At 43.3% G+C, this 24,910-nt stretch overlaps 1 protein-coding gene across 1 annotated transcript; it reads left to right on the top strand.

Moving 5' to 3' along the window:
- Positions 1 to 236: 236 nt before the first annotated feature.
- RPS19BP1 (ribosomal protein S19 binding protein 1) lies at positions 237 to 22,633 on the top strand. The gene is made up of 5 exons (XM_078773765.1): positions 237 to 388; positions 6,790 to 6,867; positions 9,079 to 13,629; positions 21,847 to 21,938; positions 22,048 to 22,633. Exons 1-5 carry the CDS (start codon positions 334 to 336, stop codon positions 22,174 to 22,176), a joined length of 4,905 nt encoding a protein of 1,634 aa, XP_078629891.1. The 5' UTR covers positions 237 to 333; the 3' UTR covers positions 22,177 to 22,633.
- The last annotated feature ends 2,277 nt before the right edge of the window (positions 22,634 to 24,910 follow it).

Raw genomic sequence — 24,910 nt, 5'->3', positions numbered from 1 at the left:
GATGACGGTTTAATTAATACGCATGGTGTTTTCATTTAGTATTTCATGCAGTAAATGTTGGCCATGGTGGTGTTGTTGATGTCTGTCTCTTCTTCAGGAAAATATGACGTTTTAATTAATACGCATGGTATTTTCAGTTAGTAACTTTTCGGATAAAAAATACTTTTAGAAATAAATAGACGTTGTTACATTTAAATACACGGAAGAAGGTACTGTAGACTTGAGGTATTTTGTCGCTCAACGGAAGTGACACAGGAAGTGGCCCCATTTGTTTGTACAGTGCAGGTTCCCCATCGTTTAGCCAGGACCTTGTGCACGTGTGCTTTGCTCGAGATGTCCGCCAATGTCCTGCGCAGGGAGCTCGCGTTGTTCACCGAAGGCCCGGAAGGTGAACGAATCACGTGGCGCATCATATAGCATTGATCACGATGTTTATAATGTTACATTCTGATGTCCCTTACGCTCTTGGCAAGTGTTCGAGTTCGACTGATAGTGATAGTGATATACGGGGTGGTTCGTTCGTCCGTACGGGCTAAACCTCGTTTTTCTCAGCAACCACATGTCCGATTGAGACTAAACTTTCAGGGTAGGAGTGACAGCCATGCAGAATCTTTTTATGATAATTGTGACGTCATAGGTCACGTGGTATGGCAGCCATCTTGAATTAAACGCAAATAATAAAAAACTTTCTCGGAAACTGATTGGAAAAATTTGAAACTTGGAACATTGTCAAGTACTCCCAATGGGGAACAAAAGCATGGTAATGATGACATCATAGGTGAAGTGGTATACCAGCCAAAAATGTTTTAATCGAATTCATTATCCTAAAAATCTGAAATTGCATGCACATGATCTATGACTCATTTGTATTGAAATAATATGAATACGCATTGCGTAGACGTAGAGTGAGAGCTTCATCGACAATAGTCAGTCGATCGAGTACGCAGCCCTCGCAAACATCTGTAGGCCTAGGCCTAGCTAGGCTAGGTTGTTTGATCTTGGGCTTAGAATTAAAATTCAAATTACTTTTATTGAATGGATAGATTGGGATAGAATGCAGGACTTACCTACTGTAGGCTATATAGTCTAGACTTTTAGTCAACTAGACCAGGTACGTAGGTCTGACTGGCAGGTACGTACTGAAATCGGTGTACCTGGCTTAAATGAAGTCGGTGTAGCTGGTGGAAAAAAGAAGTCGGTGTAGCTGGCATAAATGATGAGCGGTTTCGAATTCAAAATCCGTTCTGTACAGTACTGTATTGTAATTTATTGATTTTAATCACCAGGTGAAAATAATTTTAATCACCAGGTGAAAATAATTTATCGGTCGTGCCAGACCAAAGCAAGATCACGTGAGCATGGCGGATCATGGAAGGGACAAGATGGCGGATCATGGAAGGGACAAGATGGCGGATCATGGAAGGGACAAGATGGCGGATCATGGAAGGGACATTTCAAATGACAACACAAAATTTTGTTTGCAAGGGAAGGGGAAAAATTTGAAATTTTTTTTTTGTGAAATTTGAAATGAAAGTGAACTTTTGAATGGATTTACATAAAATTTTGAATGGATTTACATGTACATGCAATTGCCATAGAGGTTCGCTTACGAAGCTCTCTATTAAATTTCTGACATTATAGGTCACATGGTTTGGCAGCCATTTTGGATTGAACCTAAAACCTTAAAAAAGCATGTTCTCCCAAACCACCAAATCAATTGACTCGAAACTTTACGTGTGTCATTGACTTGGGGTGGCGATTAAAAGATGATCATGAAAACATCTGGTTACACGGTGTAGCAGCCATATTGGATTGAATGAAAATATAAAATAATTATATCTCGAATCATTTACCATATCGATGTGAAATTTTACAAATATCCTCTAACACCATTGCTACATGTAGTTTGAAAATGATGTCGTAGGTCATGTGGTTTGGCAGCCATCTTGGATAGAAAAACTAACCTCTGATCAACACGAAATTTCACAAACGTGATCCCCTACCCATACATATGCAGAGTGCACATTTTTTTTACTCGAGTTTAAGGTCATATGTCATGTGGTATGGCAACCATAGCTTGAAAGCTGATATTTAAAAACATACCTTCTCTGCAACCACTTCACCGATCGATGTGAAACGTGTCATGGCTGGTGAAAATGTGATACTTGAAAACAGCTGAAGGGATTTAAATCAAACTTGTTTATTTTTAGGACAGAACGAGGGTATCTACACGTTGTGGGATTATGCGGAGGCATATTGGCAGTTCCCAATCCACTGGAAGGCCGCATTCCAGTGGATTGGGAACTGAGTACCCTTGTCCCTCTATACAAGGGGAAAGGTGACCCTCTGGAGTGTGGCTCGTACCGAGCGATAAAGTTATTGGAGCATGGAATGAAGGTATTGGAAAGGGTGTTGGAGAGGAGGATAAGGAAGAAAGTGAAGATCGACGAAATGCAGTTTGAATTTATGCCAGGAAGAGGAACGACAGACGTGCTTTTCACTGTGAGGCAGTTGCAGGAGAAGTACATGGAGAAGAGGAAGAAGTTGTTTCTTGGGTTTGTTGATCTGGAGAAAGCATTCGATCAGGTTCCACGCAAAGTATTGACATGGGCATTGAGGAAGTTAGGAGTGGAGGAATGGTTGATCAGAGTAGTGATGGCAATGTACAAAAGAGCGCGCACAGCTGTAAGGACGAAGGACGGGAACAGTGGTGAGTTTGAGGTGAAGGTGGGAGTGCATCAGGGGTCGGTATTAAGTCCACTACTATTTGTAGCTGTGATGGAGGTGCTGGCTCAGAACGTAAAGGAGGGTTTACCGTGGGAGTTGTTGTATGCAGATGATCTGGTGTTGATTGCGGAAAGTATGGATGGACTGAAGGAAAAGATGAACACGTGGAAGGAATGTATGGAGACAAAAGGTCTGAAGGTGAATATCGGAAAGACGAAGGTGATGGCAAGTGGTAAAGCATGTGGTGAGGTGGAAAGAACTGGGAAGTGGCCCTGTGCTGTGTGTAGGAAGGGTGTCGGAGTGAACTCCATTCAGTGTACAATGTGCGCTGAGTGGGTTCATCAAAAATGTAGTGGTCTGAGAGGGTCATTAACCAGTGTGGCAGCTACATTCAAATGTAAGGTGTGCACAGAGGGAGCTGCAGATGGAGGAAATGTTGAGTTGGATCTTGGAGACGGCGTGAAGCTGGAAGGTGTGAAAACATTTTGCTACCTCGGAGACATGCTGAATGGAGAAGGTGGATCAGACTCGGCAACGGTTGCTCGAGTGAGATGTGCATGGAAGAAGTTGAGTGGCGTGCTGATGATGAGGGGAGTGTCGTTGAAGCTGAAGGGAAAGGTGTATGCTGCATGTGTGAGAAGTGTTATGATTTATGGGAGCGAGACATGGGTAATGAACGTAGAGCAGCAACGAAGGTTGGAAAGGGTGGAAATGCGAATGGTTCGATGGATGTGCGGAGTATCGTTGAGAGAGAGGAAGACAAATGATGAATTGCGAAAGATGATGGGAATCGAGCCTGTGATTGATGCTGTGAAGAGGAACAGGTTGAGATGGTTTGGTCATGTGTTGAGGAAGGATGAAAGTGACTGGTTGAGAAGAGTGATGGAAATGAATGTAGAAGGAAGTAGAAGACGGGGAAGACCGAGAAAGACTTGGCTAAAGATGGTGGAAGAAGAAATGCGGGCAAGGGGAACAAGGAGAGATGCAGAAAATAGGGCAAAATGGAGAAGATTGTCATGGGGACCGCAAGGCTAACCCCTGCTCTAGCAGGGAAAATGGCCTTTAAAATGCATGTTGTTGTGTTGTTGTATATTGGCGATACAGTCGCATTGCTCCAGTTAAATACTACAGCAGTGATGTCAATGGTGTGCCATCACAAGTATCCGCACTTCCCATCTAAAGCAAAGTTTAAATTTGGTAAAAAGTTTCATCAGAAATGTCCAAATCTCAGATTTTGAGTAAAAAAAAAAATCTGTTTTGACACCTATGACTCCAAATCCCCACCCCTGGGACATGAACCGGGGGCCAAATCCAAAAAATCCTGACATATTTCTTGCGTCTCCCAATGTTGATTGCATATACAAAGTTTCATTAAAATATGTGCATCTTTTTATGTTCGACTTTTCGACACCGCCCTCTGTGGCGGGTCCAAAATTTATACTGCTCTTATACCTTCATGCCATGTGGTGATCGTAACGACGAAGTTTGAATTTATGCACAACTGTTTAGCAGGAAGTAGAGTGACAGATAGGCAAATGGACGGACAGGCGGAGCCGATTACAATATCCCCCCATTATTTTCAAAAAGCGTGGGGAGGATAATAAAGCAGATGGCATGTGATTTGTGCCATTGCATCATTAATTTGGGCCAAACAACAGAGGGCCTAATTTGGTATCCCTCCACGGAGGGTTGATTTACAGACAAGGTACCCTTGTATCTAACATATTGAGCTCTTTTATCCAAGAAACCACATATCCAAGGAATTAAGGCAGGCCTGATACCCATTTGTATTAACTTTGTTACAACCACATTGTGATTTATTAAATCAAAAATTAGAAAAATCTGTTACAACCACCGAGTTGTGACTTAGTTGTTTGTCCGCGTGCTCATACAAATTAGTAATTAACTTCACAAGGTAGTGTGAGGTGGAATAATCTGCCCGGTTACCAAGCTGATTGTTCAGTTCCTTCTTTGAATGAACAATTTACGATATCCGTTAATGGGATACTAAATTCACAAGCAAATTGACAAATCAGACGGGCTGAGATTCCGTCGGGGCCAGAAGCTATATTGCGATTGATGTGCTGTAGAACTTTGTAAACTTCATGTTCCTCTACTTCTGGACATGGATGTGGGGCTGGTAAGTATACCTGAAGCGTCGAGGAATCGAAAGCAGTAGCAACCTTTGCAATTTCCACAATGTAGTCATTGATGCAGTCGGCTATTGCTTGGTCATACGTTAGGTCAACACGAGGCGGGGGGGGGGGGGGGGGGAGGGGGGGTTATTCGATGGTAGGGTTGGAACTCTGACCAGTTTTTTTTTTTTTGTTGTATACAACATCGAGGCTCGTGAAAGAGCTAAAATTAATCACACAAAAAGTCAAACTGACACATAAAACATATATTAAGGGGAGCGGTAGACAAGATGGGGAGAGAGGGGGAAGGACACAAACACAACATTTGAGCAGGGACATCGAGAGATCTGAGGGAGGGAGAGGGATTGGGGGGAGATGGGAGAGGTATAAAACATATGGACACTGCAAGGACTTCCAGGAAAGAATTTGGAATTTCAAAAAAGTGGATCTGGGGTGAATTAGCAGCGGCGGTAGAAAAGATCAAGGTTTTGGCTGGGGAAGATAAGAGATGGTGGTGAACAGATGTTTTAAAGACCTGGAGGGAGGAGTGGGATTGAAGGGAGTGGGGGAGTTTGTTCCAGAGGCGGGAGAAAAGAGGAATGAAAGAGTGAAGGTGAGCAGAGAGCCTAGATTTTGGCAGTTTAACCAAAAGAGTGTTGCTGGCAGATCTTGTGCGACCTGTAGGAATATTTGGGGGAAAGCCCAGAGAGAGCTGGGGGAGCAAGGCCGGAGAGGAGTCGGTGGAAGACAGAAAGACCACCTACCTGCCTGCGGTGAGTGAGGGAAAGGCCCTCGGAGTTAGCTTCATCGCGGGAGATTCCAATGATTCTGAAAGCTTTGGTTTCAACAGCGTGAAGCCGAGCTAGGTGTGAGGCAGGAGCACCGGCTCAGAGGGGAGAACAGTATTCCATTGAGCTGCGGATGAAAGCCTTGTATGTGGTGAGGAGCTCAGGTGTGCCAAGGAAGGACCACACGACGGAGGATGCCCAGTCGGCAACTGGCTTTAGAGGCCAGCTCGGAAATGTGGTTTTCCCAGGAAAGATCATGGCAGATAGTGAGACCCAAAAGTTTGAGCGACAGAACTTCTTGGAGAGGATTGTTGAGAAAGTAGATGGGAGGGTTGTCCAGTCTGTCTTTTCGGAGAGACACAGTAATAGTGTGAGATTTGTCAGGATTGAAAGACATGTTCCACTTGTTTGACCAGTCTGTGATTTTGTCCAGGTCTGCAGAGAGTGAGGAGGCTGCAGACTGCCGATCTGAGGGATGAGGAATGGAGCGGCAGAGAGTGGAGTCATGAGCAAAGACATGGAGAGGATTTTCCAGAGAGTCAGAGAGATCATTGATGAAGACCAGAAAAAGCACAGGGCCCAGAACACTACCTTGGGGAACTCCAGCCTGAACAGGAAGGGGAGATGAGAGAAATCCATTCAGGGCCACACATTGACTACAACCAGAGAGGAAGTCTGCAAGCCATGCGTGTAGATTTCCATGGATACCGTAGGAGGACAATGCGGTGAGCAGAGCTGGGTGCCAGACCGTATCGAAGGCACGTGATATGTCAAGTGAGACAGCTCTGATTTCCTGTTTGGCATTGAGGACCTCTATCCATTGTTGAGACAGCAGAAGCAGCATGTCCAGAGTAGAATGACCTGGTCTGAATCCAAATTGATGATCAAAGATCAAGCCATTGGAGAAGAGGAAGGATTTGATATGGTGCAATGATGGATTCTATGACTTTGCTGATAATTGGGAGCGGGCTGATTGGTCTGTAGCTGCAATAGTAGTCATGATTCGGATTTGACGGTACCATTGTGCTGGGTTTTAACCTTAACAATCAGTTTAGAAATTTTATAAAGATTAATTTCATTTCAGTCGATAATATTTTGATGGTTTCTTTGTGTTTTATTCTTCTTCTTTTTTCTCACAGTTAAAAAGCGTGGGCAAAGGCGTTTGGAGAAAGTTGTAAAGAAATCCAAGCGTGCCTCGCAAGATGAGACTGCTGTTGGTAAGGATGTGTCTCGGAGATGTACAACTTGTTTACATTCCATCCCGGGAGTCTTCTTCTTTCTAACGTTCGAGGAACCTGGGGTGCTTGAAGGCCTGTCTTTTTTAAAAGAAATTACAAATTCCCATGTATTGTATAATATTGTATATATAATCTTTCATAATCATAATCATCATAATTTTTCAAAACAATTAAAATGTTCAAACTTCAAAATTAAATGTTGTAACTCATGCTATTCTTAGAAGGTGGTACCCTCGACAAACCTTTAGAACTGACAAACTGACAAACAAACTTTCGACAAACTTTTTGTCTTGGACGTTTCCATGGATTCCATAATTTTCTCAGTATGGGTCGTTTCTGAGATTCGTGTAAACGACCTGTATAGTAGTATGATACAAAATTGTGATTATGGATTTTGTGTGTAACATTATTGTCATGCAGGTGTCCACAATTTTTTTGTTTTTTGTATTTTTTGAGTGCGTAGGGGAAATTTATTAAGCTGAGAGATCAGAAATGAAACTACTTGGGAGAAAGGAGTGATAATGAAGCACGTGGGGGTGAAAACAGAAACAAGCAGACTACCAGGCCAGACTTTAACAGGGACAGGAATTCGTCAATACAGTACTGTACAACAAAATACAATTTAACACGGAAAATTGGACCAAAACACAAACAGTAACAGAGGGACGGAAATATAACAGTAGAACATGATGGAATCATGTTGGAAAACTTAGCTCTGATTTGAGGTGGAAGGAGCAGTTTCAGATTAAACTCATGTGGAGCAAACCCGGAAGTGAGTTTGCCGATGTTTGATTCAATGTATGAAAGCATCTCGACTTTCCTGGTTCTGATCACTCCACCCTCCCCCCGTCCCCATCTCTCTCTGCTGTTTACCTTACCTCCAAGCATAGTGTCACCTACAAATTTGGAAAACCTACTCTTCACCTTCAACTCACAAAGTTCCAGTAATTGATGGATAATAATAGTCCCTGTGCTGTTCCCTTAGGTACCCTACTACTTGCATCCTCCCAGCCGGACATCCTGCCGTTCACAGCCACTTCGATTCCTTTCACTAACATTATTGCAGATTGAACTTTCCAATTCATCGAAGTTAGCGTGTTTGCTGGCTTTAGTGTATTTACACTTTTCTTTAATCCGTGTGTACCAAAAGTCACACTGAGTTAAATCAGGACTCCTGGATGGCCACTCTATTGGTCCTCATTTCCTGACCCATCTGCGTGGAAAGTGGGTATCCAACCAATGATGAACTTCAATGGAAAAGTTCAGAGGAGTATCATCTTGTGTAAAAAATCCTTCAATCTGTGTTTAGTCCTTGAGCCAACCGGCCATTTTTTGAAGTGAATGCTCCGGGGGGGGGGGGGGGGGGGGGGAGTAATTCTCATTATGATTTTCCATTAGACCAATGTCTCAAGTGTCAGAAAAGGTGTGATGGACATCTGAGAACGGTAGCTTAGTGCCCGGATGGACGCCATCTTTGAAACCACCCAGCTCGAAAATGCCCATTTGGTGGGGTACATTGTTGCACGTGTATCTGGACTTCTATACTAGCTATCGATGTGCGGTTGACGACTAAATATACGTCCGATGTGTACCGTCTAAATAAAAAATAATATGAAGCATTTTGTTTTAGATTAATTATTATAAAAATCAATTATCGAAAAAAAATCATATATTTTTCAATATTTTATTATTAGACTTGTACTTTTTTTAGTGAAACAACACTGGTATGATTTTCCAAATTATGCATTGTGCTACACCGTTTATCTGTCTATAAAAATAACTCAAAAACTAAAACATATCATCCACCACGAGTGTACACAAAAAATATATGAAAAGGCATGCACTTTCCACAAACCGAAACTATGTCAGTTGGAATTTCCCGCCGATAATCAACCCACAGAACCCAGTGCCGAAAGTGACGTCAGTCTATTCTATATCTATATTCTATATTCTATATCTCAGTCTGAGATTTGTTGCGGTGACCTGATTAATTTCTGAGGGGGGGGGGGGGGGGTGGGTGGCTTAAGAACTAAAAGTGAACATGTTAGATGGCGCCACATACAACTCTATTATAGAGTTGTATTGTGGCGCCATCTAACATGTTCACTGACTTGGATGAGTATGTCTATGTAAGCTGGCGAGCTTTTCGGATATCGGAGTAATCTAACGTCAGTCTTTTTGTTCTTTCAGCTGAGATGGCCGGTGTCGAGGCGAAACGGGCGAAGATTGAACCTGAGTCCGGAACGTGCATCCTGTGCAGCAAGAAGTCGCCACTCTCTGAACTAAGCAAGGCAGCGGGCAACAGTTCTTGGAAGACATTGTGTGACGCAGCCGCAGTTAGAAACTTTTATCCAATTCTAAAGCTAGTCCAAGAAGGCGCAGTTGAACTTCCTAATATTCCAATATTATACCATAGGGCTTGTAGATCAGACTTCACTCACAAAAACCACCTAGCTACTTTGACCAATGCAGCTAGAAGTTCTTCAGTTGATACTGGCGATGCGGTGCGACGGCGATCATCACGGGAAGAGACAGGATCAACTTCAACGGTCTACGATGATAAATGCATTTTTTGCCAGCGTGCTTCAAAATTCATAAAAGGCAGTCGTACCCGTGAAACAGTTGTCTTGGCTGTTGAACTTCGAGCAAATAAGACAATAAGAGATGCTGCAACATCTCGCAATGATGAGAGAGTTTTGGCATTGACTACACGAGATATGGTTGCAGCTGAGGCTCACTACCACTTCTCCTGCTATAGAAACTACACACGGCCCCAAAAACCTCAAGTAGAAACTGACATTGAAGATAATATCGAGAAAAAAGAAATGATACGATGTATATTCAATTTCATTCGCACTGACTTGTTCTTGAACCCGAGGATTGTTCCAATAGTTGATGTTGCAACAGATATCCTGTCTTCAGATACATTTTCAGTTGATGTTCGTGACTCCATCAAGAAGAATCTGCAGCGCACATTACAAAGAGAGTTTGGAGAATCGCTCATCTTCTTCAATGTGAAACACCGTGTATACTTGATGCCCGATAATCTGACAAAGCGAGAGATTGCTGCAGAGTGCGTAAACCTGAAAGCAGAAGTGAAAGCATTTGAACGAACGGACGGTGAAAGTAACATTGTGCGTGCAGCTACTTCACTGCGACACCAGATCAAAGATGCTCATTACAATGAACGTTGGCCGCCTCAGCCAGCAGAACTCACTTCAGATTACGTGAAGATACCAGATTCTCTTCGTGTATTTCTGCATACTTTGATTTGCGGGAGTGGGGGTAGCTCTGCGCGTGCCGACACACTGGTATGGTCGATGGCTCAAGATATCATCAATGCTGTACACCGGGGTACCATCAGAACATCGAAGCATGTCCTACTTCCGTGGGTCATGAAAACGCTCACCGGTAATACAGAGGTCATCAGAATATTGAATCGACTCGGGCACGGATGTTCATACACAGTTCTGGAAGAAATCGAGACAGCGCTATGCATAGACAAATTAGCAAGTGTGGAGAAAGATACAGTACCACTTCCGTCACATGTGCACCCTTCGGTCCCGACTGTATTAGCATTCGATAACATCGACAGGCTAGAGGAATCGCTGAGTGGTGGCGGAACATCGCATCGCGTCAACGGTATCATCGTCCAACCGAAGTCGCAGTCGTGTTTGCCGCCCCAACCTCCATCGGCAGTATCCAAAGCAGATAAGAAGCGATCTATCCCGTCATCCAGCGATTTAGTTCCAATATACAGCGGTGGGAAACGAGAGGGCCCACCTGCAATCAAGCCTGCAGATCTTTCTGACACTCTTGCAGGCGCAACATCCCTTGCGCAGCGCCGAAATCACGTATGGATTATGACTCGCATGCTGGAACCATGCGACCAGACAATCAGTTCGTGGACTGGTTTCAACATCATGACTAGAGATCGTGTTCAGGTGACGGAAGATGTAGTTGGCTACCTGCCGACTATAAACGCGCCTGCCACAGATATGGCAACAGTGCAAGAAATCCTCAGAGAAGCTCTGAACATCATGTCATCACTTCAGCTTGAGCGTATACCGGTGGTGCTAGACCAGGCACTATTTGCTAAGGCGACCGAAATAGCATGGAAAGATGTCGATCGATATGGAAGAATCGTGCTCATGATGGGGAACTTCCATACCATCTGTAACTTCATGTCGAGCATTGGGAAAATGTTTGGAGATGCAGGCCTTCGGGATGTAGCTGTTGAGTCAGGAGTAATCGCTGAAGGTTCCATCAACAGGGTTCTGGAAGGCAAGCAATACAACCGTGCTGTGCGACTCCACAAGTTGATGTACGAGGCACTAATGCGCATCATTTGGAAGGGCTTCCAGGTGTGGATAGAAAGCAATCATCCTGATAAGGAACCCCAGATTCGAAGCACTGACCTCAAAATTCGCAGCATCAAGGAGGATGTTTGCCACGAGACTCTCGCTGCTGCTCTCGATGATGATTCATGTGTACAGAGCTTTGACATGTTCGCGAAATACCTACATTTTCTGCGAACCAAACATGGAGACCTGGCTCGCTTCTGGATGATGTATATTGATATGGTAGAGACCCTGCTGGGGTTGATTCGTGCGGATAGAGAAGGCGACTGGATGCTTCACTTGGCTTGTGTCAGAAGAGTGATCCCTTGGTGTTTCGCAATGAACAAGGTGAACTATGCTAGATATCTACCAGTGTACTATGCACAGATGACGCAACTCCACGAAACATGCCCCGAGTTGTACAGGCATTTCAATCAAGGCTACTTCTCCGTACAGCTTAGACCAGGGAATCCATTTGCCAGAATCGCTGTTGATCAGACAACAGAAGAAACAGTAAACAAAGATACGCAAACAGCTGGAGGAACACGAGGTTTTAGTCTTCGACAAGGGGCTGTGTCACGATACTATCTAACTGCAGAAAATCGGGCTACTGCACTGAGGCAACTACTAGAAACTATCCTTGTGAATGGCAGCGACACATCTCACGCCAAGCACCCTGACTTGTCTACTTCTCGCATCAAACGTGATGAGTCTGGCGTCACAGCTATCTGTGATCTACTGGAAAATGACTGGACCAATCCATTCGCCGATGATCCGTCATGTCTTCTCAGTATATCTACCGGAGCGGCTGCGAGGGAGGACGTTTCTAATGACCTACTCAACACCCTGCAAAAGGGGGAAGCGGCGTATCAAAGCTTCCAGAAACGTCTTGAAGAGGGAACAGGCTTTCATGACACATTGAACAAGCTAAACTTGAAGACCTTTGGTAAGATCAAGCAGAAAGTTGTGAAGGGCACAAACAAGGAGATCGTCCTGAGAGCTGACAGACAACTGTTTGCCACCATGATACTCATCGCCAAGACAAGGAACCTCGACATGCAACTTGTCCTTTGTCACCCACTAGGGCCGTTACCATGGTCTTTGGCAAACGTTGATGGGTCAATGAAAAAAACGAACAAAGCTGCACTTGCGAAACACATGGAAGGTCTTGTGGAACCAGCCGAGAACGTTGACAAGCGAAGTGCAACAATAATTGATGCGATGGCTCTCATACAAAAGATGCATGGCGAGAACGACACGTTCGAAGAACTATCTGACCGCATCCTTGCTGCAGCGCTTCACGCTGGTCAAGGCAGTGAGCGCATCGATGTTGTCTTTGACACATACACAGAAGAATCCATCAAAGCAGCTGAGCGTGTGAACCGCGGTTCAAATGAAGGCATCAGTTTCAGCGAGATCAGACCCGCACACAAAATCATGAACTGGCGGCGTCTCCTTGCTTGCAGCCAGACAAAGGAGAAACTGGTTGTGTTTCTGGCGGAGTCGTGGAAACATGAAACAAATCGCGAAAAGCTAGGCAACAGAACACTGTATGTCACCTGTGGTGAAAAATGTCTGGTACTGACCCGCGATAGGTGGAAGTTGGTGCAAGCACTCGAATGTAGCCACGAGGAAGCAGACACGCGTATGTTTCTCCACGCAAAGCACGCCGCTACCCACTACAAGACGATCATCTTAGTGGCAGATGACACCGACGTTCTGATCATCAGTCTTCATCTCAGCAGAACCATCGATAGTCAGCTCTTCATCAGACGAGGAACAAAGGTTCGAGTCAGAATGATCGACGTTGGAAAGTTGGCTGCGGTATTGGGGTCTGGAGTTTGCAGTGCATTGCCAGGGCTTCATGCATGGAGCGGGTGTGACACTGTGAGTGCTCTGGCTAGCCAAGGAAAGATAAAGGCTTTGAAGCTTGTGCAAGCGAATGAGCTGTATCTTCAAGCATTCACAGATCTGGGATCTTCGTGGAATGTACCAACAGACGTCTTCAATAGCATTCAGGCCTTCACGTGTCAGCTGTACGCCAAGAACACGAAGATCGTCGGTGTTAATTCGCTCCGTTATCACATGTTCTGTGCAAAGAAGGGCCAGATCGAATCTGGACAATTGCCGCCTTGTGAAGACTCCTTGATGCAGCATACGCGTAGGGCCAACTATCAGGCGGCTATCTGGCGACGCAGCCTTGAAAACCTACCAGACGTCCCAACACCATCAGCAGGACATGGTTGGGAACTCGATGATGGCGGTTCGCTCACAATCCGATGGATGGCGGGTCTACCAGCTCCAGATGTCGTCTTGAATCTCATCTCATGCACATGCAGTAGGACGTGTCGACCGTCAGATTGCTCCTGCATACTGAATGGGTTGAAGTGCACTGTTGTGTGTAAGCTGCAGGGATGCTCCAACATGGTGCAGGATGATGCTATCGTGGCTCAGGATGCCAATGACTCTGATGGCGACTCTGATGATTAACTTTGTGTGCACTGTATATTGTATAGCATATGTTGTTCTCTATTATAATGCAGGCCAAATTGCCTGAAAATCTTTATAGACAGATAAACGGTTTAGCAAAATGTATAATTTGGAAGATCATACCGGTGTTATTTGACTAAAACATGACATGTTCAATGATACCTCCGCTTGCTTATTAGGAATATACATCGTATGGTGTTAAAATCAGCTCCATACGTCTTTCCAAACTCTAGTAATGAATAATTAATTGGCGGCCATTTTGAAATCCAAGATGGCCACCAAAGTGCAGATTTCCTATGTAACAATTTCCGCCTGCTTATTAGATATCGTATGGTGTTAAAATCCTCTCCGTACGACATTCCTAACTTGCGTTATCGTCAGAATAGATAATGCCAGCGGCGGCCTAAGTCATTTTATGCCTCTTTACATTTATTTGTTGTAAACTCGTGCTGGATGATATGTTTTAGTTTTTGAGTTATTTTGATAGACAGATAAACGGTGTAGCACAATGCATAATTTGGAAAATCATACCAGTGTTGTTTCACTAAAAAAAGTACAAGTCTAATAATAAAATATTGAAAAATATATGATTTTTTTTCGATAATTGATTTTTATAATAATTAATCTAAAACAAAATGCTTCATATTATTTTTTATTTAGACGGTACACATCGGACGTATATTTAGTCGTCAACCGCACATCGATAGCTAGTATAGAAGTCCAGATACACGTGCAACAATGTACCCCACCAAATGGGCATTTTCGAGCTGGGTGGTTTCAAAGATGGCGTCCATCCGGGCACTAAGCTACCGTTCTCAGATGTCCATCACACCTTTTCTGACACTTGAGACATTGGTCTAATGGAAAATCATAATGAGAATTACTCCCCCCGCCGGAGCATTACTTTTGGTCTGGCTCAAGGACTAGTTGTCCCATTGGTGAATTTTTGGAAGAAGCAGGTTTTGAAGAACTTCTAAGTATCACGATCCGTTCATTGTATTGCAGAGGATGTAAGGCCTCATGAGTTGGGTTGAAGTCATTCGGCACCAACCAAGCAGTTTTGGGCGACATTGGCTGTGTTCGATTATCGTTTCTGGATCATTTAGTGACTGGTAATGTCAGATATGCCTGTTGGCAAAACCACCAACATGGAAAACAGCCTAATCAGAGCAGTCATCTGGACAGTCATCAGCACGTACCGTGCCCAGTCAATTCTCTCTGGAGATCTCTATGTGGTACGTCTTTTTTTTTTCTTTTTTTTTTTTTTTTTGTATACAAGATCGAGGCTCGTGAAAGAGCGAACATTAATCACACAGAAAGACAAACCGACACATAAAACATATAACATCGGGAGCGGTAGACAAGATGGGGAGAGAGGGGGAAGGACACAAACACAACATTTGAGAGCAGGGACCGAGAGACATGGAAACATCGAGAGATCTGAGAGAGGGCGAGGGCTTTGGGGGGGGGCATGGGAAGGGGGCAGTGGGAGAGGTATAAAACATATGGACACTGCCAGGACTTCCAGGAAAGAAGTTGGAATTTCAAACAAGGTGGATCTGGGGTGAATTAGCGGGGGTAGAAAAGATCAAGGTTTTGGATGGGGGAAGATAAGAGATGGTGGTGAACAGCTGTTTTAAAGACCTGGAGGGAGGAGTGGGATTGAAGGGAGTGAGGGAGTTTGTTCCAGAGGCGGGAGAAAAGAGGAATGAAAGAGTGAAGGTGAGCAGAGAGCCGAGATTTCGGCAGTTTAACCATCAGAGGGTTGCTGGCAGATCTTGTGCGACCTGTAGGAATATTTGGGGGACAGAGCACAGAGAGAGCTGGGGGTGCAAGGCCGGAGAGGAGTCGGTAGAAGACAGAAAGACCACCTACCTGCCTGCGGTGAGTGAGTGAAAGGCCCTCAGAGATATGCAAGTGTATGCAAGATATGCAAGATATGCAAGTCATCTTCAAATGTCTTCTTGATCTTCTTCCTGTTTGAAGCTTTTGGTGATGAGTTGTTGGATCCAAAGTGGCATGTCTTCCCATTTCTTGCCGCCACCATCCTTGAACTGCAATTACAGACTGCCAAACCTCATACCGTGCAGCAATTCACTTTCTTTGAGCAACAGTTCATTTCTCATCCATAATGGATCAATCTGATAGGAAATTAAAAATAATTCTGATGGCAAAAAACAAGCTTTCAACCAAAATAAATCGATGCTCTCTCTACCTTTAATAACAACAAAATATCGATATATTTAAAAGAGGGACTTCATTGTTGATCACCTGTAGATTTGTCTGTGACGGTGCACACCATCCAATGTGAAATGTAATTTTCCCCAATGGATGCATTTTCACAAATACAAACACCACCATTCCCCCTCCCCTTGTGCATAATAAACAAAAAATAGCAATCAGAGATTACAGACCTTCGCCAGGACAAGTTTTTAGTGCTTTTTAAGGCTTTTGTGTTAAAACAAATATGGTGGCCGAACCACGTGACTGATGACATCATTTTTTTTCTCCACCAATTTATCCCTACATGATGCTCAAGAAATTTCATCTGATCGGATGAAGTTTTGTTCCTGTCGAATTATGTCATAATTAAGGCACCAAAGATGTCATTGTTAACAACATGTATTCCCCATGGAGAGTTCTTTACAATGAGCCATGTCTCATTTTTTCTATGCAGCACTTTCGGAGATATAGAGGTGCAATTTTTTTAATTTAAATAAGATGGCGCCCATACCACATGACCTATGACATCATAATGATCATTAAGAATTCTACAGGAGTTGGTGCACCCATGGTGAAAATTTCCTGGCAATTGGACCAACAGTTGCAGAGAAAACCATACTTATTCTGTGTGGACAAACAGACAAACAGACAAACAAGAAGACGTCACGCGGAGCACGATACTTGCAAAATCCGCCCCCTCCCTTAAGAAAAGAAATTCCATTCATACAGCAAATTGTCCATTTCATCAAGATTAAAATTGACAATCTTGATCAAAGCTCGGGTCAACAGGAAGAAAAGTGACTATTTTTCAGATGAAAAATGATGATTTTGGAAGGTTGACCTTGAGTTGACCTTTGACGTTTTGACCTCAAAAATAGTTAGTTTCTCTATTTAGTGACTCAATGTGCAAATGCTGTTCGATTTTCTAGTCAATCGGATGAAAATTGAGGATTTAAAAAACTTGGCCTATGTTGACCTCAAAAATAGTTGGTGGTTGAATTCAGTGACCATATATGTAAATCCTCTTAGAATTTCAAGTCAATCAAATGAAAATTGGTAATTTTAGAAATTCGGCCTATGTTGACCTTTTGGCCTATGTTCACCTAAAATATAATACGTGGTTGAATTCAGTGACCAGATATGCAAGTCATCTTCAAATTTCAAGTCAATCAAATGAAAATTGGTAATTTTAGAAATTCGGCCTATGTTGACCTTTTAGCCTATGTTCACCTAAAATATAATACGTGGTTGAATTCAGTGACCAGATATGCAAGTCATCTTCAAATTTCAAGTCAATCGGATGAAAATTGAGGATTTTAGAAATTTAGCCTTTTTTCCTTTTCTTTTTTTTTGCCTATGCTAGAGTCCCTGTATAAAGAGAGTTGCGCCATGCGCTGACCCGAGATTTCTGGTCACGTGATTTCGTGGCGCCATTTTGTGTCTAACTTCACCGTGCGTGAGCGTCAGCTTGGTACGGGAATGTTGTTTATTGCTAAACAAAATGACTGGTTGTTCTGCTTTTGGTTGTTCAAACCAATCTGGGAAATATAAGATGTATAGATTTCCAAGTGATAAAGTCAGAAGACAAATTTGGGAAGCGAAAGTCAGACGAAAGAGCTGGAAAGCGATCGGAAAGCGATTCAAGTCTTCACTTGTCGGAGTAGTGATGAGTTTCACTTGTGAGGAGTGAACGGAGTGGTGATGAGTTTCACTTGTGAGGAGTGAACGGAGTAGTGATGAGTCTCACTTGTGAGGAATGAACGGAGCAGTGATGAGTCACTTGTGAGGAGTGAACGGAGTAGTGATGGTGTCTCACTTGTGAGGAGTGAACAGAGTAGTGATGAGTCTCACTTGTGAGGAGTGAACGGAGTAGTGATGAGTCACTTGTGAGGAGTGAACGGAGTAGTGATGGTGTCTCACTTGTGAGGAGTGAACAGAGTAGTGATGAGTCTCACTTGTGAGGAGTGAACGGAGTAGTGATGAGTCTCACTTGTGAGGAATGAACGGAGCAGTGATGAGTCACTTGTGAGGAGTGAACGGAGTAGTGATGGTGTCTCACTTGTGAGGAGTGAACAGAGTAGTGATGAGTCTCACTTGTGAGGAGTGAACGGAGTAGTGATGAGTCTCACTTGTGAGGAGTGAACGGAGTAGTGATGAGTTTCACTTGTGAGGAGTGAACGTAGTGGGATGAAGTGTTGGTCTGGTCAGAGTGTTGTATTACGAGCAGAGTTTTCTTACGGTCTGAATGTATGAATCATGTTCTGTACTGAATGTATGAACCAAGTTTTGTACTGAATGTTTACTGTGTTGGCCTCATCGTGTTCCTGGTGAAATTAAACAAGTTATGGTGAATACGACGTCTTATCTGTGCTTTTCCATATCTGTTTGACTAGACGAACCGTGCACACTGCAGGTATTTTTAAAAGTTTTTTCTCTGTTTAATTACGGCTTGGCGCAGTCGAAAATTAAGTGTTAATTAAGTCGCCAGCTATGAAACATATTAATCGATCAGGCAATATCCATCAGAGTTCTGGGCAAGGGTGTAGTAATAAATGAACGTTTCAATCTTACTAGATGCCGATGACGTTTTCCTTATGTCAGAGACAGAAGCTGACTTGCAGCTTGTTAAATCATTACAATGGAAATTGAATATAAATGTCGATAAAACTAAAGTTGTACACTATAGAAATATGGCAATACCACGTACAGAATTTGTTTTAAGTGTGTTAGACTATATGTCGGCTGGAAGTCCTACACCGGAATTGCTCTCGGCACCCTTTAAAAAATATTGGATATGCCCACACTCCTTTCTAAAAGTTATTAAAATTCAGAGAACGACAGCATTGGTTTGTCTTACTTATAATGTTAGCTCTTATATGCAGTGTTGGCTTGTAATATGCATTGCCATACCACTTTTAATATCACCACACAGCTCTTTTTCACGGCAATAGCTGAGTTTTTGACAAAACAAATATCACCTGTATGTAATAATGACTAAATATGTGTAGTAAATTTTTTTTTAGCAGGTTTAGAATATATCACCCCATATCGCGAATGTACATGTATATCTAATCCGACACACTTAGACACAAAATGGCGTCCAAATTTGAGTTGACACAACTCTCTATATACAGGGACTCTAGCCTATGCCTTAGCCTATGTTGACCTTTTGGCCGATGTTGACATTTTGGCCTATGTTGACCTCAAAATACTTGGTGGTTGAATTCAGTGACCGGATATGCAAGTCCTCTTCAAATTTCAAGTCAATCGGATGAAAATTGAGGATTTTAGAAATTTGGCAATGTTGGTGACCTTTGGCCTATGTTGACCTTTTCACCCCAAAAACAATAGGCTTCTCCATTGGGACGACTTGTACATCTTGGTGAAGTTTCGTGACGATCGGTTTAGAATTGTGACCTGTAGGCCGGTGACAAACAAACAAACAAACAAACAAGAAAACGTTATGCGTAGCACGATACTTGCAAAATACGCCCTCCCCCAAAAGTTTTCAATGTGACATGATGGCCTATGGTGACCTCAAAAATACTTGGTGGTTGAATTCAGTGACCAGATATGCAAGTCCTCTTCAAATTTCATGTCAATTGGATGAAAATTGAGGATTTTAGAAATTTGGCCTATGTTGACCTTTTGGCCTATGTTGACCTCAAAGATACTTGGTGGTTGAATTCACTGACCAGATATGCAAGTCCTCTTCAAATTTCAAGTCAATTGGATGAAAATTGAGGATTTTAGAAATTTGGCCTATGTTGACCTTTTGACCTATGTTCACCTAAAATATAATTTGTGGTTGAATTCAGTGACGAGATATGCAAGTCCTTTTCAAATTTCAAGTCAATTGGATGAAAATTGAGGATTTTAGAAATTTGGCCTATGTTGACCATTTGGCCTATGTTGACCTCAAGAATACTTGGTGGTTGAATTCAATGCAAGTCCTCTCCAAATTTCAAGTCAATTGGATGAAAATTGAGGATTTTAGAAATTTGGCCTATGTTGACCATTTGGCTTATGTTGACCTCAAAAATTCTTGGTGGTTGAATTCAATGACCAGATATGCAAGTGGTCTTCAAATTTCAAGTCAATCGGATGAAAATTGAGGATTTTAGAAATTTAGCAAAGTTGGTGACCTTTGGCCTATGTTGACCTTTTGACCTATTGACCCCAAAAACAATAGGCTTCTGGCATTTGACGAACTCTACCACTTGGTGAAGTTTGGTGAAGATCGGTTGAAAATTGTGACCTGTAGGCCGGTGACAAACAAACAAACAAGAAAACGTCATGCGTAGCACGATACTTGCAAAATACGCCCTCCCCCAAAAGTTTACCATTGATACAGCAAATTGTCCATTTCATGAAGATTTAAATTTACAATCTTGATCAAAGCTCGGGTCAACAGGATGAAAAGTGACGATTTTAGAAATTTGGCCCATGTTGACCTTTTGGCCTATGTTGACCTCAAGAACACTTGGTGGTTGAAGTCAGTGACGAGATATGCAAGTCCTCTTCAAATTTCAAGTCAATTGGATGAAAATTGAGGATTTTAGAAATTTGGCCTATGTTGACCATTTGGCCTATGTTGACCTCAAAAATACTTGGTGGTTAAATTCAGTGACCAGATATGCAAGTGGTCTTCAAATTTCAAGTCAATTGGATGAAAATTGAGGATTTTAGAAATTTGGCCTATGTTGACCTTTTGGCCTAAGTTGACCAAGAATACTTGGTGGTTGAATTCAGTGACCAGATATGCAAGTCCTCTTCAAATTTCAAGTCAATTGGATGAAAATTGAGGATTTTAGAAATTTGGCCTATGTTGACCTTTTGGCCTATGTTCACCTAAAATATAATTAGTGGTTGAATTCAGTGATGAGATATGCAAGTCCTTTTCAAATTTCAAGTCAATTGGATGAAATTTGAGGATTTTAGAAATTTGGCCTATGTTGACCATTTGGCCTATGTTGACCTCAATAATACTTGGTGGTTGAATTCAGTGACCAGATGTGCAAGTCCTCTCCAAATTTCAAGTCAATTGGATGAAAATTGAGGATTTTAGAAATTTGGCCTATGTTGACCATTTGGCCTATGTTGACCTCAAAAATTCTTGGTGGTTGAATTCATTGACCAGATATGCAAGTGGTCTTCAAATTTCAAGTCAATCGGATGAAAATTTAGGATTTTAGAAATTTAGCAAAGTTGGTGACCTTTGGCCTATGTTGACCTTTTGACCTATTGACCCCAAAACAATAGGCTTCTGGCATTTGACCAACTCTACCACTTGGTGAAGATCGGTTGAAAATTGTGACCTGTAGGCCGGTGACAAACAAACAAACAAGCAAACAAACAAACAGACAGACAGACAGAGTCACAAACACAACCGACCAATATACTTGTAAAATCTTCGATTTTACAAGTAACAAACAAACAGACAGACAGACAGACAGAACCACAAACGCAACCGACCAATATACTTGAAAAATCTTCGATTTTGCAAGTAACAAACAAATGGACTCGAATGCAATACCCCCTCCTCTGGTGAGGGTAATAAATAGATGGTCAAGGTGTGTCCATATCCTTTGGCGGAGCGGGCACCACTTGTCTACGAGTTAGGGCGGTGTGTGGAATTAGCCCAGGGTGCAGCACGCGATGACCTACTTTGCGAAAGATGAGCTTTGTCGTTCGCTGACAAACACGAGTGGATGGGACACCCAGCTTTACACCCTCCGAAGAACAGCGTACTCATCGACGCAACATATTGACAATTGAAGTTGGGTCTAGTTTCGGAGCCAGCCATTGTTGTTGCACACGTTTTTAAAAACATATTCGGCCTGCTTTGGCATCCTGGTTTAACTTTTACACATATCAGACCGAACCACAATTGTTGTCATTTCAGATTTGTACAAGAAGAACAACGTTGACCACACTGCTCGGAACATGGAGTACTTCAAACATTCTTTCGGTGTCGCGAAGAGCGTGTCAAACCAGGTGACGTCACACGGTCTGCATCGGACACATCTAATGTTGGTGTGACCCCGTGCCGTTTAATGTTTTAACATCGCAGGCTTTGTCTGAATCTTCCTTTCGTGTCAATCAGGTGATGTCGCAGAATGCTGGAAGAAAAGCAAAGGACAGAAAACCCAAAGAAAAGAAAAAGAAAGAAGAAAGCGTATTCACGGAACAAGATTTCAAACGTTTTCAAAGAGAGTATTTTGGGAAGCGCTGACATGCCACGCACATCGACAATGGAGTTAATTCGGACATAAAACCTCCACCTCGGGTTACATCTGCAGGTGGAACACTTCGGGATGGATTCCTTCATTGCCGTCTCATAAAAGTGGGATACCGACTATTTCAACCCGAGAATGAGCGTGGGCCGAAGCTTTGTGACAACAAGAGTGCATCTTTACGTTTACGAAGATCCCACCAGCAGAGATGTATTTATGAGCTCGTCACTCAAAATGGAAGTCGGAGGCATGTTCAGTTTAAAAGGTCACCACGTTCTAGACGTTCAGGGTACTGACCGAGATGGGATGAAACTTTATAATCTCGACCACGAAACTTAACTCTCATTTAACACGTTCCGTTTCAAAACCACCTCCTTCGCTCAACTGTAAAATAACTTCATTTTGTATCTCGTCTTTCAAGTACATAAAGTGGGATTTAAAAAGTGGATTACCGTTTACTTTTGTACGAGTATTTTGTCATCGATCGTCCATTTGATATTGGGACTTTCTTTTTGTTTTTATTCCCAGAACCCCGAGGGGCATCAAGAGGTGCCCATGATAGGTCATGAACATTCAGTAGTCGATTCACCTTCACAGAGATCACGACTTCATCGGAAGTCTCTTTCCTGGCAACTCGGTTATGGTATTATTGGGTGGTGTCTGGTTCGATGGTAGCTTTCAGCAGAATACAACAACAACAACATGCATTTTAAAGGCCATTTTCCCTGCTAGAGCGGGGGTTAGCCTTGCGGTCCCCATGACAATCTTCTCCATTTTGCCCTATTTTCTGCATCTCTCCTTGTTAACCCCCTTGCCCGCATTTCTTCTTCCACCATCTTTAGCCAAGTCTTTCTCGGTCTTCCCCGTCTTCTACTTCCTTCTACATTCATTTCCATCACTCTTCTCAACCAGTCACTTTCATCCTTCCTCAACACATGACCAAACCATCTCAACCTGTTCCTCTTCACAGCATCAATCACAGGCTCTATTCCCATCATCTTTCGCAATTTATCATTTGTCTTCCTCTCTCTCAACGATACTCCGCACATCCGTCGAACCATTCGCATTTCCACCCTTTCCAACCTTCGTTGCTGCTCTATGTTCATTACCCATGTCTCGCTCCCATAAATCATAACACTTCTCACACATGCAGCATACACCTTTCCCTTCAGCTTCAACGACACCTTACCCTTCCTCCCGTCCATGGTACACTGAATCTTGTGGTGAGGCAGTTGCCCTGAAACAACTTGCCTTTGCCTCTTGGAAGGCTAATCCAACTGAAGGAAATCTCAGTTCCTTCCACCAAGCTCGGAACAAGTGTGTGTCTACCCTCAGGAGTGCCAGGAAGCACTATCTCTCCTCACTCAAGAATGAACTCTCAAACCTGTCTCCTTCCTCCAAATCCTGGTGGCGTCTGGTCAAATCCGTTTCTGGTGTTTGTTCCCCCTCCATCCCCTCCCTTACCTCAAATGGCCACACAGTTGACATCGCACGTGACAAAGCCGAATGCCTCAACTCTGTGTTCGCCTCGAAATCCTGAGTCCCAAACCCATCTCTCGCTGTTCCCACCTTTCCCAGTCGAACCCAAATGCTCCTGGACTCTGTGTCCTTCTCTCCTGACAAGGTGGAGGAGTTTTTGTCAAACCTCGACTCTGATTCTGCAACTGGACCAGACGGCATCAGCCCACGGGTCCTAAAATCCTGCTCTGCCGCTCTATCTCACCCTCTCTCTGTTCTTTTCACCCTATCTTTTGCTCAAGGTCATCTGCCAGCATCCTGGGAATCAGCTAACATTACCGCTTTACACAAAAAAGGTGCAAAAACAGATCCTTGCAACTACAGACCAATCAGCCTGCTCCCAATTATCAGCAAAGTCATGGAATCCATCATTGCTTCGGATATGAAATCTTTCCTCTTCTCCAATGGCTTGATCTCTGATCATCAATTTGGTTTCAGACCAGGTCACTCTACTCTGGACATGCTGCTTCTGCTGTCTCAACAATGGATGGAGGTCCTGAATGCCAAACAGGAAATCAGAGCTGTCTCCCTTGACATATCAAGGGCCTTTGATACGGTCTGGCACCCAGCTCTGCTCACTAAACTCTCCTCCTATGGTATCCATGGAAATCTCCATGCATGGCTTGCGGACTTCCTCTCTGGTCGTAGTCAACGTGTGGCCCTGAATGGATTTCTCTCATCTCCCCTTCCTGTTCAGGCTGGAGTTCCCCAAGGAAGTGTGCTGGGCCCTGTGCTTTTTCTGGTCTTTATCAATGATCTCTCTGACTCTCTGGAAAATCCTCTCTATCTCTTTGCAGATGACTCCACTCTCTGCCGCTCCATTCCTCTTCCCTCAGATAGGCAGTCTGCAGCCTCCTCACTCTCTGAAGACCTGGACAAAATCACAGACTGGTCAAACAAGTGGAACATGTCTTTCAATCCTGCCAAATCTCACTCTCTTACTATGTCTCTCCGAAAAGATCGACTGGACAACCCTCCCATCTACTTTCTCAACAATCCTCTCCAAGAAGTTCTGTCACTCAAGCTTTTGGGTCTCACTATCTGCCATGATCTTTCTTGGGAAAACCACATTTCCAAGCTGGCCTCCAAAGCCAGTCGCCGACTGGGCATCCTCCGTCGTGCGAAGGCCTTCCTCGGCACACCTGAGCTCCTCACCACATACAAGGCTTTCATCCGCAGCTCAATGGAATACTGTTCTCCCCTATGGGCTGGTGC

Source organism: Myxine glutinosa, chromosome 3 (genome assembly GCF_964187855.1).
Source record: "Myxine glutinosa chromosome 3, kmMyxGlut1.1, whole genome shotgun sequence".
Classification (NCBI taxonomy): Eukaryota; Metazoa; Chordata; class Myxini; order Myxiniformes; family Myxinidae; genus Myxine; species Myxine glutinosa.
The sequence above is the reverse complement of the archived record's forward strand: the minus strand, read 5'-3'. Positions and strand labels throughout refer to the sequence as shown.